At 39.6% G+C, this 15,028-nt stretch overlaps 1 protein-coding gene and 1 long non-coding RNA gene across 3 annotated transcripts; one reads left to right on the forward strand and one right to left on the reverse strand.

Annotated features, from left to right (window-relative positions):
* Positions 1-208: 208 nt before the first annotated feature.
* Positions 209-6,847, forward strand: gata6 (GATA binding protein 6). 2 transcript variants are annotated; one of them, XM_076293502.1, is made up of 7 exons: positions 209-325; positions 1,033-1,940; positions 2,565-2,731; positions 3,325-3,450; positions 3,669-3,756; positions 3,872-3,966; positions 4,738-6,847. In XM_076293502.1, the coding sequence occupies exons 2-7, from the start codon at positions 1,085-1,087 to the stop codon at positions 4,903-4,905; spliced, it is 1,500 nt and encodes a 499-aa protein (XP_076149617.1). In that variant the 5' UTR covers positions 209-325; positions 1,033-1,084; the 3' UTR covers positions 4,906-6,847. The 2 variants fall into 2 exon arrangements, with proteins under 2 accessions (XP_076149617.1, XP_076149618.1); XM_076293503.1 differs by lacking the exon at positions 209-325 and having other exon boundaries at positions 863-1,940.
* A 5,268-nt stretch (positions 6,848-12,115) lies between these two features.
* On the reverse strand, positions 12,116-14,199 carry LOC143135000 (uncharacterized). The gene is made up of 3 exons (XR_012988758.1): positions 13,961-14,199; positions 13,156-13,215; positions 12,116-12,576 (listed from the first exon to the last, which is right to left on the reverse strand). It is a non-coding gene; the product is annotated as an uncharacterized LOC143135000 (long non-coding RNA).
* Between the last annotated feature and the right edge of the window lie 829 nt (positions 14,200-15,028).

Here is a 15,028-nt window from a genome sequence, read left to right on the forward strand (position 1 = left end):
TAGACTAGACAATCCCCTCTTCTGGAAGCATGAACGATCACGAGAGAACTTGTGATGTTGTCCACTTAAAACAGTGAACCACACAACTATTCTAGGCGATACTCTTAAATTTGTGTCATGTTGTGGTGATCAAAGTATGTTTTTCTTGATTGATGGTACAGGCTAGCACCCCCATTGAGCTGATGTGTTTGCTCCAATCAAGACGAAGCGCCTCCTCTTAAATCGTCATGAGTGACTTCAGCCTTCCATTCCCAACTTTCCAAAGACCTGCTACGACATAACTGTTGGATACAGCTGCGAACCACCGATGGGAAACCATTTATAGGTCAGTACACATTCATCTTTAAGGTGTTTTCACCCTTTTTCTTCATTATACTGTTTGTGCACCGGCGGCGTAAAATATGTCTTTCACAGTGGCGTGAAGTACCAGCTGCGGAGAATCTAAATCATTTTGGGTATTGTTCTGTCACCGTTACGTTGCCTGAAGTTCTTATCTCTAGCGAGTCTTATCAAGCGGTTATCTACTTGTTCCAAAGACATATTACGTTTTTTCCCTATCTTTTACTATGCACTGCTTTTTGTAATTATAAAGTTTTACCAGACTAGGTTGTTACAAGTAGCCTAAAATTCGACTTTCTCGGTTATGCCATGTCTGAACCCGCAGATGTTTCTTTTAATTTGAGCTACTCAGGATGAAATATTTTTTACAAACCAATTGTTAGAGTTGACATACAATCTAACCGTGATGGTACTGCAATCATTAGTAGCCCAGACTAACTAAGCAAAACACGAATGTGCCTGCCATTTCTTTGTTAAAATGAAACTAAATCGCATGTGCTATGTAGACTGTATGAGATTAAACTGAGATCACTGCTTACCCATCGTTATGTGGTTATCTAAATAAGCATGGTAGCATTGCAGTCTATTCTGATAATCAAACCTTAATTGTGTCTGTGTTGTCGATAAAGCTCATGGGGAAATAGGCTACTGTTCTTTGCTGAGTTTGTTAATTGTACTTTCTCTTTGACGCAGGCTACAGCACCTTCTTCGTTCTTCAGTTTGTGAAACAGTCAAAGGATCCTGGATGGACCTGGGTCAAAACAGCTGGTCAATGGTCAAGCGTGAAGTCACCAGCAGCCCAGGGTCGCCGGCTGAACAGAGCTACCTACAGGGTGACAGGAGGGACCGCCACACCTCAGATGAGTTGAGGTCACCGGCGCCACTGCACACGCATCTTGACTCTGTGGGAACCCGACGCACAGAGGGCAGGTCTCTACACTCCTACGTTCACTTTGGACATCACAACACCGCCCTACCAAACTCAGAGGATATCACGCTGTTCACGGATTTGGACCAGGGCAACAAGCTCATCATCTCCGGCGGGGCGCACAAGAGTGGACTAATCGTGGACCCTAGCGACATGTATCAAACACTGGCAATCGCCGCGGCTCAAACTCAGGCAGGTTATGATTCGCCTACTGCCAGCTACATGCACTCCAACCCGAATTCACCCGTTTATGTGCCGACCTCCCGGGTCGGACCTATGATTCCGAGTCTCCCTTACTTACAAAACGGATCGTCTCAGCCAAGTCATCCGGTGAACAGTCATTCGGTATGGTCGCAGCCAACCCCCGAGAGCCCGTCGTACAGCACAGGGAGCCCTCATACCTCCAATCGTTTCCATTACTCTCCAAGCCCGCCAATGAACAATGGGACATCCAGGGACAGCAGCTATACAAGTCCTCTGAATGTCAACAGCAGAGATCAGTATAACCTTACCCGACCGATCAGTGGTTCCTATACCAGCCCCTACCCATCCTATGTGGCACCGCAGCTATCCCAGTTGTCCACTCCATGGCCTGGAGGACCATTTGAAAACTCCATGCTACATTCCTTACAAACAAGAGGCGCATCCTTATCTATCAGAGGACCTAATGGAGGTACGTCTTGACATTTTCGCCTAATTTTACAGATTTACTGACAGGCAATGTTCTCTTAAAACTAATAGCAGTCATTAGCCCAGACATAGGTAGGTTGCCATTCGATTGCATTTTACGCACACCATTCCCAAAGTTTCGCACAAAAAAAAATAATATATATACCTAACACACCAGACTCCCTATAGAGATTCAAAATGAGAATTAACTAAATTAATTATTTTATTAAGTAGCGTGTATAATAATATAACAGATAGGTAATTATTCCAACTTGAATAAGTGTTAGCCTCAGTGTAAGATATGAGGCCTACCATTTTGTAGCTGATGCGTTTGGTATTACACTCTTAAAACGAATGTGTTGTCCCTATCTGAACACAGAGATGTATTAAAAACGCAAGTTGTGTTGTTTTCAACGCATGTTGTGTTGTTTTCAACACATTCCTTTTAAAAGTGTAAAATTAAATGTTTAAATTTGTCCATGGATAACTGTTTATCAATGGCCTGAAACATGGCAGTGTTTCGAATAAGGACAGCTCATAAATCATTTAAGACCGATAAACTTGATATGTGTGATGGATTTTGGCTTGGTAGTTTATTAAATAAATTTCAACTATGGTCGCTTTGCAGATATACTGGATGACATGGTGGAGAGCCGGGAGTGTGTCAACTGCGGCTCCATATCCACACCGCTTTGGAGGCGCGACGGCACGGGTCACTTTCTCTGCAACGCATGTGGTCTGTACAGCAAAATGAATGGACTCAGCCGGCCATTAATTAAACCCCAAAAGCGCATGGTAAGCACCCGTTTTGCGAACTACTTAGCCACTCAATTTCCTGTCTATTTATTTAAAACAATAGGTAAAGGTTATCTCCTTGGATCTTCCTGGGCCTACTCCCACAATAAAGGTTATTTTTATTGGCTCAGGATGGGTTAGAATGGGCAGTCTACGGCACGTAGACAACGTATTTTGCTATTTTACAATGTTAAAAGTAAACTGGAGTTTGCCACAGCGGTCAGTGTAATGTCAACGGGAATCTCAAGGGAGCAAATGCATGTTAAAATGAGCAATGCGAGGCTCATGTGCAAAAATGACACAGTGTCCTGAAATGCGTTGTATGCATAAAAAAACCCATATAAATATGTATTTACACACGGGCCTACATGATTTAAACATTGGCTTCTACCTGTCATTGTCATCCCTTATTTACTGCCGTACGTCATCAGTAGCCTATAACACAACACCCGATCATTAGTTTAATCTTTTCCTGTACCTCTTGACTTACACAGTGTCATAGATATGTACATTCAAACATGGACTAGGGGTATTTTGAGTATTTTTTAGTATTTTTTAGTATTTCAGAGTATTATTTGCAATTTTATACACAGTCGTCATCCAGGCGGATCGGCCTCTCCTGTGCCAACTGCCAGACCAGCACCACCACTTTGTGGCGCAGGAACGCCGAGGGAGAGCCAGTGTGCAACGCTTGCGGACTTTACACGAAATTGCACGGGGTAATGATTTCACTTAATGCTCGGCTACACCTACCCATTATGTGCTGATCAATATAATAACAGAATATATAGGTCTAATATATATATAGGCCTATGTCTTGTACTATAGGCCTAGCATTTAGTAAATCAGTAAAATCATCCATTATTATTATTATTATTATTATTATTATTATTATATTGTGAGATTAAAGATGTGTTGTGATTAAATGTGTTTAAAGGTACCACGGCCACTTGCTATGAAGAAAGAGGGTATTCAGACGCGAAAACGAAAACCGAAAACGTTGAACAAATCCAAAGGATCCTCCGGTAAAGTGATTGTCTATTTATATTGGAGCATGCAATATGTTAATCTGTTGAAATTTAAAGATTGCATGAATAGCCTAAATGATCTAATTTTATACAATTTATCTATTTCCGACAGGAAGCAGCTCTGTTCCCATGACTCCGACCTCGTCCTCGTCTTCCAACTCTGAAGAGTGCACGAAGAACAGCTCACCGACAACGCAGGTGTCTTCGGTAAGTGTAATCCTACATGACTAATTTTGTTACAATTTAAGATGACGTAAAGGGGAAGTAAATTATTTTAATTTCTCTCCATTCTCCTTTCTATCCATGTTCACTTCTATAATGCATTTTTTTTCTGCTCATTTGCAAAGATCAGTTATTATATCTAGGCCTGTCTCAAACATCCTTTAAAGTTATGTTTGTTTTTTATGACCCCTTAATCAATGATGACGACCTTCATAGCAGCATTTTATTTCTATTTCTAAACACATGTTACTCTTTGAATATACAAATGTATTGTAACTCCAGTGTCAAATATTAGCTGCTAAGAAAACATTTCAAATATATGACAAAGTAGGCTATATCAAACATTTTTGATAAACAAATAAGCTTCATACCTAGCCAAACCTTGTTGTCTCTTTTATGAATAGTAGGCTATAATCTCCAGTAAGTATGTCACAGTACAAATCACATGTCTATAATTTGTATTAGGCTTACTGACTTTTTACATTTCTTATCAATGTCAGTATATTATCTTGCATTCAAACATAACTTTATACTGACAGTGCATTGAAAGTGCTCTTATCTAGGCTTCTGTACAGCTTAAGAAAGTCAATGACAATTTCAATATGGAGTCTAATGCAGATAGAAGAGATGTTTTTGTTTATTTTTTTCCAAGGGCAAGGTGAATTCAACAAATTCAACAACATTATGCACACTTTTTAAAAAACAAAGAACTGTGACCCTGCTAACTATGACCCTGCCTACTCTTGTTGGTTACAGGTGAACCCCTCTGCCATGGCTGCTCAAGCAGAGGTGGTCAGCTCGACCGACTCCGTAGTGAAGTACCCTGGACAGGAGGGGCTGTATACCAGTGTGGGACTCACATCCTCAGCCGACGTGACTGCCTCCGTCCGAGGAGAGACCTGGTGCCCGATGGCCTTGGCTTGATAGTGGGTCGTCTGGAGTGGGGTCTCCATTTTGGCCTTCCTCTCCCTGGGACATAACGCTGGTGTTCCTTTCAAAGTGGCGATGGAATGGGAATTATTTCACTTCTGGCTGATTGCCGTAAACTTGTTCTCCAGTTCTGGAGAGTTTCATGGATGCTGCTGACATGCCAACAGCTTTTATTTTTACATTCTCCATGTGTTGACTGCATTCTTTCCTGGAATATTTGGATCGGATATTTTTCGGAATCTGGCTGTGCCATTGCAAAGGAACACTCATGATGAGGCAACACAACACTGCTTTTGCATTTGGTACTCTCTGGAGACAGTGCACAAGGGGCATCACTCTGGAGAGTTAGTGGATGAAATGTTAATTTTAAAGAAAGTTAAATATATATAAATATATACATATATAAGGGTATGGATGTGGATTTCCCCTCGCTGAAGATAACATTGTTGATTGGACTGGAGAGCATTTTTAGTAAATGCACAACCCGTACAAAAATACAGAAACGCTTGATTTTGTTGCAACTGGAATCGAAGATGAAGACATCCAAGACATCCCCTTTTGATTGAATGAAATATTTATAAAATGCTGTTGAAATATGCCTATCTTTGTCAATAAAGGGAATGACAAATAGAATAGGATGAAATGTTTATTCTTACAAATATCTTTATTTTGAAACATGGTCTAACCTTTTGGATCTAGTTTTCATGGTGTATTTTTGTCTTTGATTACATATCTGCACGTGTTGCCTGATGAAGCTCTTATGGAATGGGACTGAAATTTTGTTGGTTTAAACAGGGTAACAAAGATCAAGACAGCCACTCTCTCTGTTGTCTGCTTTTAGTTTGATTATTTACTCTTCTTGAGCAATGTTAAATCAGATCCTGCCGATTTAACACTTGATTGGCAAAAAAGAACATTTCAAATCAAATGGTACTATTTTATATACTTTTATTTTAATAGATCGTAGCATGTTTTAAAAGACAACAATCACAAAAGGGTGAAAAAGAGGTGAAATTGCATCCACGTAAACACTCAGAACAAACGGCACTCAGGACAATCTGATAACTGACGTCTTTTTTGTTACGGCACAGAAGTTTAACAGTATTTTACTGCAATGCTTCTGGATTTAACAGAGACAGAACTACCTAGAGCAAAACATTAACATGTAAAAATACCAGGCATCGTTTGGTCAATATCCTTGTGTGGGATCCATCTGTAAAAGAGATACATGATGATGATGAGAAACACTATTGCACCCTTGGTGGCTGTGCAAAAAGGCTTAACCCACTAATATTACACTGGATGAAGACATAGATCCAACTTGGTCAGTTTGAGCCTAATGTTATGGATTCATGGATTATATTGATGCTTATAGCCTCAAATCAGTGTCGGTCTGACCATGCAATAAATCAGAAGATATTACACGCGAGCGCATTACAATTTAAAGCAACAAGCAGGATCAGTCAAAAGTCTCCAATGCTCATGACATGTATGATGTATGGGCTGTCCAATCATTAATCTCCCCATGTATTTCATTTGGCCCCAAAGTGAAGTCCAGAGAGTGTAATGTGAGCATGCTCCGTGGACCACTGTCGGGCCAGACAAATTCCAATCCAGTGCGTGGAGTAAACAGTCCAGGGGAATCAGTTTGAGTTTGTAGGTCACCTAGAACATTGTGTAACCAACACAAGCAGCTTCCATGGTCATGCCTTTTTTCCCTGTTAAGTAGGGTCCTCTGGTATTCTGGACTTATTTATTTGTTGTGTTTAGTAGAATTTTTTTTTTTGATGTGTTTCATTTGGTTTGATGTTATTTGTATGTCAAGGATTGTTTCTTTGGATTTAATTTCCATTCTTTCATATTTAAATCTGTTGTCATGAATGTTCAACCTAAGACATTAATTTGAGATTAAAATGTTTTCTCCCGTCTTAAAGAATCATGTTCAAGTGTGTACACATTTGTGTGTGTGTGAATTTTTTTTAAGCATAAGTAAGGCCCTATGGAGTTCTGACATACAGCTTTATATATATATATATATATATATATATATATATATATATATATATACAAACAGTATGCCTTCAGAACTTTAAAATGTTGTAAGACATTGCTGTCTATTTCAGTATATAAATATATTTTATGACAAAATGGCATTGCATTAGCCAAAATTCCTTGATAACATCCTGTTAATGTTGTGCTTGATCTGTGTCAGTAGCATCATTAAATCACTCTCCACGTGGGTGTGATTCAGATCTGTTGTGTGTTATTATTGTGTGGTATCACACAGTTTGGAGGCTTGCTGTTCAGAATGAGTTAGCGCTGGAGCTGTAGTCTCTTCTCATTTTAACAAGCTTTTGTTTATGTTTCATAGTCCATGGTTACGCTTTCAACATAAGGAAATGTTGCTACCTCCAGTAACAATTATGGTCTGTCTTTGCCCCCCCCCATGCTCAGTTTTTGCATGTGTCCATTTCCATATTTACAATAGGCCTGGCAAACAGCCTGCATTCTCAACATAATCTATTTCTTCCTTATGTCCTCCATATCAGTAGTCAACTGTTGACTACACACATCATTTCATTGTGTTTCTGTGTGCAGAACCGAACCAAAACCTAGCTGATTCAAGACACCCTTCACAATACAACCCAGTGAGCGTATGGTAGGAGGGGTACATGTTTATTATGAATATTATGAAACATTCACATGCAAAGATTCACATTCATAGTTGATGAGAACAGATGAAACAGGTGTGGTGTTGTAAGGACATAGTGAGGTATTAAAATGTTTTTAAGTGCCTTATCATTATGCAGGAAATGAACGGCTGATATTCCTTAAAGAGGACACTTTCTGATATTTTATGATTACCTCCTATGGCGTAACAATATGTTTGGTAAACCCATGGATTGTTGTTGAATGGTTTGTTTTGCAGACCTCCTGATAAGGGTCTGAAAGGGTTTTGATAACAGCTGTTGGAAGCTGGATGACGAAAGGCTAAAGATTACTGATTTTTGTCCATCAGCCATGTCACTGCTTGGACTTTGAACACCATTTAGCTTTAGCACAATGGATCGGGGTGGGGGCGGTGGGTTGCACTGGTGCCATATAATAAGCTTCTATATTTTACTGTTTTCAGGAAAAGGGATCTCATTTCTGTAAGGGCACCAGCAAGTATAGAATGAATTTGAATGAATATGAGTATGCCACACATAATAGCCTAACTTAATAACAGTGATTTTAGCTCAAATATTTCTCTTTTTCTGTTTTCTTCCCACATTAGTAATGTCCCTCTTGTGTGATGTTAAAATGTTAAAAGCATGTGAATCCCCTTGCTGCCCTGACGTTAGCCAGGCTATTGCTGCCCAATGAAAACACGTATTTTAGGAATAAAAAATAAGATGTCCCCTCTGTCCCTGAACTCTGCAGCCAGTTCTGGTATTTGGTCTTATTAGCTCGTGTGAATGTGGGGTAGCCTCATGACGCATTAGGTTTTACTATGTTGTCCAATGCAAAAAAGAAAAAATATGTGTGTGATAGTGACTATCAACTGAATAGTTTTGTTGAAAGTGAACAGTAAGTTGGAGAGGCAGGGAGCGTATTTATTTCTGGCGAATATCTCGTGAAGTTGCTGCATCGGCTCTACTGTTTGCCAAGAATGCTCCCCAAAATATTCCAGTGAACTACGGCTGCACCCTGACACTGGAGCGTGGTACCAGCCACAACACAAACTAGAGGCCGGGAGCTGGGGGTGGGGGGGTGAGTAATGGGCTTGGCAGGGCCTCACAAACCCCACTAAAGCTTTAATAATGTCACATTGCATTCCAGATACCCTCCTCTCTTGTGTCGTGCTCCGCGGATGATGAAGATTTATCTGCAGGCATTAGGTTATCAGTGTGCGGGTTGTGACATATTACCGGCGGCTTTATTGGTGTTAGGATCCGTGGAAGATGCTGGCAGGATGGGCCATTTTTAAAGGCTGTAGTGGAATACTCCTGGGCAGTATTGGTGTGGCTATACTCGTTGTGAGAGAGCTTCCAAAGCAAAAATATGTGTTGTGAGTGGTTTAGTACCTATAAACTTGGTCTGAAACACTTTTATGTTTAGTGCAATGACCTCACTCACTCCCTTTCTCTTTCTCTCTCTCCCTTTCTCTTTCCCTCTCTCTCTCTCTCTGTGCCATTTATGGAGGGTGCTTTGATTGATGTTTGCTGTTCACATATCCCTGATAGGAAGTGAAATGGCATTATTCAAATATAAGCTAACAGTTTCAACTATACTACTAAATTGTATTATGTATTGATATAATAAATGTTTTAGAAATTGTGCCAATGTTCAAGTGCAAACTATCAAAGCACAGTTTTTACTTTGAGGATTGTGCCATCTCTCCTCCCAAAGTATTCTTCTGATATTTGCCTGTCCTAATCCAGAGGCAAATACCTGACAGAAACAATGACTATCCTAATTAGACTGCAGTAAGGAGCTCATATATCATTTGATAGATGATGTGTACAACAGCCTTTCAAACTACTTACAGCCTGCCTGGCAGCTCAGGATGAGGGAGCGCCTACGCGGGTACACTCCGACTGTTTCTGCTTCTGCTCCTTCTTTTTAGGTGTTGGGTAATGAAACTCAACACACATTTATGGGCAAGCGTGCACAAAGCTACAAGTAAGCAACTGAAACAAATTACAAACCATTCTTTAAATATTTAAATTCAGACCAGTGAAAACTAAATTAAGCACAAATATTTATCGTCTTGAAAATGTATGATTGGCAGTATCCATGGAGCCAAAGGAGAGTGTTTACTAACACAATATGGGCCAGGTTCACACAGGTTGGCATGAGGAGCTCCACACAAGTGACCAACAAGAAGAATACTTTTAGTCAGGCAATGTAATACGGCCACTAAAAATACATTATCATTGGTAGAACAAAACTTAAAAGCTATCAGGTCATGCTGTGTTGATGTGATATTACACTTGAAATTATTCAGGCATGAAATGAATCAACATATGGTTCAAGTCCAATACAGAGAGGAGAACATGTCGTCATGGCAGCCAAAGAGGCACCTGACAACAACAAAATATTTGACAAACCTTGATGTGCACGTGTGCCCCGCCATTTCTGCCCTGGGTGGTGTTTCTTATACTGAAATCACCAATGAGTCACCATGCCTACTAAAGGACCGGGTTTTCATGCCTGTGGGTTCTCCCCCCTCGGCCTTCGTATATGCACATTCTCACGTAGTACGTCTGCTTCTTACCCAGGATTACCTATGCGGCTTGGTTACTGTGAGTAGTGTGCTCTATAAATACGCCGAGGCCCGCTGTGTTTGTGGCATGTGTTGGGCTGATAACAAAGGCAGAGGTGCCCTGACTCTGACAGCTCTGTTTGGACAGTGAGTAAGAGGGTCAGTGTCACCCCCTCCGTCTGCGGCGGCTGAGAGGGCAGGCCGACGGGTAGGTGGGCGGGCGGATGGACGAACGGGCAGGCTGGGAGTTGAAAGTCCATGAGCCTGTGCCAGTGTAAACACGCCCTGCTCGCGGAGGCTCTGGCGAGGGCCCTGGGGTTGTTTGAGCTGTAGCGGCCAGCACGCGTGCGCTCTCTGGGGCTCGGCAAGGCTCGCCGTGGTGCCTGGGGAGACAGATAGGGGGTCCCGGGCTCCGGATGAGATGACATCTCTGAGTCAGCTTTCAGTTGTTTCCTAGAAGGATTCTGCCTCATATCACAGAGTTTAAGCAAACACACACACACACACACACACACACACACACACAAACACTCTGGAGCTGATTCCACTCTTCCACTCTTCACAGAAGAATGCCTGAATGGGAGAAAACTATATAAATTCTACAACTTCAAACATCTTCAAAGGAAAATGAAAATGGCCCTAACACACACACTAAATTATGAAAATAGCCATTTACTTCACATGATATAGATTATGACAAGCTCACAGTGCAGACATGCTAAAGCTATGAGGATACAGTTCTCTTGGGGAATGTCTTCCACAGAAGAACAGAAAGTAGTTAGTCTGTAGTCTCCCTTTATCTCTCAACGCCAGCAAAGTATTTGCATGGGACTCGCGCCTCTTTTGAGCTACAGTAACATGTTACACTATGAAGAATGCTGTGTAAAAGTGCTTAATGGGAAACATTCTTCCAGCATGAGCACTGTACATCTGATGCACCGGTAATATACTTCAGGAATTCCGAATGAATTTCTGTGTAATGTGTGCATGTAATCCCAGGTAAAAAAAAAACTATTAAAAGTGTACTTTTTGAAAGTGTACTAAGTACCGTGTGTACTTTTTTCGTCAAATCCAAGTGTAATTAAGTGTATTGAATTATGTATTAAGTTCAACTTAATACCAACTTGACTATACTTTGAGTGTAATTAGTGTGCTAAAATGGAACAACTTTTTTCAAACTTTAAGTGTTCTTAAGTACATTATACAAAAAGATATTTTATGAGCATTCGAAACAGTCGCAGTACAATTTTGTAACATCCCAAGTGTATTGGAAATGTACTTAAAAGGCATTACAGTATAACTAATAATAGTGTAGTAGTGTATTTTGAATACACTCTTATCATCCTCATTTCTGTTCATTTGGCATGCTTCTGCAATATTTTAAATTAACTTCAAATGTACTTCCTGACTACAATAAGTGCCATGAAAGTGTGCAGTTATGTTAATAAAAGTATAGTCTTAAGATACTTTAAGCATTATAAAGGCATACAATTTAAGTATAATATTAGTGTGATTTAAAATTGTACTATTAGTACTCTCCTACCTATTCTGTTACATGACAAATTACACTTTGATTATGAGAAAAACATTTTATTGACATGAATGAAAACAAAACATAATATTCATCCATAACAAAAGTAAAACATTTTTCTGAAAGTTATGGATCTCTTGAGCATATCTTTTCAAGTTGGATGTGGTAACGCGATAAAACATGCATTTGGGCGTATTATATTATTTCACATGCATAGATTTTTCGAGTGGCTGTTTGGAGCGCTGGTCAGATTCCTCCTCGCTCGCAGCATTTTCTTCCATGCTTGGGGAGCAGTTTCCTCTGAGTGCGCACGCGCAGAGAGAATTTGTGCGCACACATTTAATATCTACGTGTGTGAAATAATATATAATATAATACACCCGAATGCATGTTTCATCGCGCAAGTGCTTTTTGCCACTATTGTGTCGCGATACTCTACAGCCTCATTGGTAGACCATCAATTCAAAATGCAGATTTCATGAAAAACAAAAGTTGTTTACCCTCCTAGGTGAGAGAATTTGCCCTCTAAGCTTGAAGTTGTTTACTGGACACCCAGCCTACAAGCCAACAACTTAACAGTCTAACATGGCTAAATTTGTAATGCATGATCATTTATTGCTTATTTGTTTGCAAAGTCTTCTGGCCCAGAAAGAAAACCATGGTGGTTACGGATCATGGCTGAGGAGGAAAGGTACAGCTGGTAGAGTTGTGCAGTGAGTGAACTTCCCTCCCAATACTGAGATGTGGTGGCAAAGGCTGTGGTAGCTAGCTTCCTTACTAGCACACCATCTTCCAGTCCAAGATGCATAAAGTTTTCGGTGGCAACCCGGGGCTGGACAGCAGTCAAATGCATTGACCTTGGTATTAAAGAATTTGTCTCTGTTGTCTGTGAACAGAAAGAAGATGGACAACATTTTACAAGATAAACAATATTTTACACAGAAATCCATTGGCAATTATGAGATTAATACAGATTATCTGTACCTATTTGCCATTTGCTTTTTATGGGTCAAATTGGTATTGACACCATCTGTTTGCCATCCTGGTATGGGTATACCTGGCCAGGTAGTCTTTCCTTAAAGCGTTGTGCACCTTGGCACCGATATCAGTGCAACCACCCTGTTTTCTGCATTTGATTACCTTAGATTCCTTTGTTTCCAATACAACCGTATTATCGTTTTCGGGTCAAATGGCATTTTAAATGGGAGTCGTAGGGGCACTAGCCAATTATTTTGATGCATGAATCAAAATCATCAAATAGTTCTGCCCCTACGACTCCCATTCAAAATGGCATTTGACCCAGAAACAACAATACAGTCAAGCTTAATGGTGGCGCTTCTGACTTAATTATGCTTTCAAACGAAAGTTTGACTCAGGTACATTCACAAAAAGACCCTAGGTTGCATTTTGGCTTGAGTTATGCTTTAAGAGTAATGGGACAAGGTCCTGAATGAAGAATATTTACCTTTACTGCTGATTATTTGAGGCGTTCAGACATCTCGGTTTCAAAACTGTCCAGGAACACCTGTAAAAGCATAGTTAGGCTACAGATTAAAACTAGGTAAATTACAAACACTACCATGAAATTAACTTGAATGCTCTGTCAAACACAAATAATTAAAAAAAATCTAAATCTATCGCATAAACCAAGGCATAATATCAATCATGTAGCCTAAGCTTCATAGCACTAACTTAGAACACCAGGTTTAATTCCCCCTCTAATATCAATGGTGGAAAAAAACGTTCTACTTCATAAAATGCATGCAATTTGTCCTGTAGACTCATTTTAAAAGATGTCTCCACGATTAAAGAAAAAACAGCTACAATGTAATTAGCATGCCTAATGAATGTGAAGTGTGACTAGCCTAGCCTGTGAAGTGTGACTATCCTCCTTTCTGTGAGGTAGCCTACACCACACATAATATTAAAGAACATTGGTGAACTTTAGGCAAACGTTGCTTAATAAAGAACACACTTTCTTCCATCATAGTTTGTCTAACGTTAGTGCTAGCCAACGCTTGTCAATAATCCCACAAACACAAAGCAGGCTAATGTAGTTTTCTTCTTGATAGGGATCTGGGTCGACGTGTATGACGTTAACGTTAGCTAAATTAGCTAACGTGATCTGGCATTGCTAGCTTGTACTAGCAAGGATAAAAACAAACTCTTGAAAGATTGCTAAGCCATCAATTTAACTTCTCCAAAGACTACCGAAGGTCATAAAGAGTAAGCTACATCAGAATCATTTAACAATATGCTTTGGGACTCACCTGATAACAAATAACTTGGCACTTTAGATCCAACTGGCTTCAGCCCTTGTTATCTCATATGACGAGTCCTTCTGGCTCTGTAGGACCAACGTCTCTGGCATGACTAGAATTTATGGTATCTTTAATTTGGACAAACCTGTAACCTTATACGGACCGTAAACGTATGCATTTTCTGGTCTCTACAGTCCATCTGTCTTGCAAATAAAGTTACAAGCATAGACTGTATAAAATAACGTTAATGTTTGCTCACACCACGTTTTGCTTGAAAGCTGCACAGATCCGCCCACTCCATTTCAAATTCAAACAACCATGTTATTGGTCAACTGGACTGCCTATACATTTAACTGTGTTGCCTATACATTTAACAAAATGCCACATTCATCCTCTCACAACCTCTACTACATCACAAACGTATAGGCTACTACCTTGCTAAGACACAAAATCAACAAAAGAAAAAATATTATTTGATGACCAAAACTGATCAGTGTGTCTAGGCTAGGTTATTGCACATTGCCATCCATGCGGCTGACGTATCAGGCCTAAAAGCTACACACATTAGTATTTTATTAAAGGTGAGATGACTATGAAACTATACAAACAATGTATTAGGCCTACCAAAAAAATATACTTTCCATAAGTACACTATATTACAACTCTAAGTATTAGCAATTGAATACACTTAAACTAAATAAACTTCTTTACCATTTAAAATACACTAACAACAAAGTACACTTTTAAAAAGTACATTACCAAAACACTTTGAATATTGCACAATAAGTATATTTAATTTTAGTACACTGAAGTTGAACTTAATAACATCTACTTTGAAGTATACTTTCTAAAAGTACACATTAAACATACTTTACATAAAGTACAAAAAGTGTAAGCATACTTGCTTTATACTTCATGTACTTTAATCATATTTCTAACACACTAAAGTATACTACTTTTTTACCTGGGATGTGAAAGAGCACTGAGACCAACTGAATGGTTTAGTTGAGGTTAGTTAAGTTGCGGTTATCAAAAGCAAAAAAAAAATATTTTGTGAATGCAGGAAAAAAACACCAT

This window comes from Alosa pseudoharengus, unplaced genomic scaffold (genome assembly GCF_046254945.1).
Source record: "Alosa pseudoharengus isolate Yale_2024_CS ecotype anadromous, Long Island Sound unplaced genomic scaffold, YU_APseudo_1.1 YU_APseudo_1.1_scf_2, whole genome shotgun sequence".
In the NCBI taxonomy this organism is placed as follows: domain Eukaryota; kingdom Metazoa; phylum Chordata; class Actinopteri; order Clupeiformes; family Clupeidae; genus Alosa; species Alosa pseudoharengus.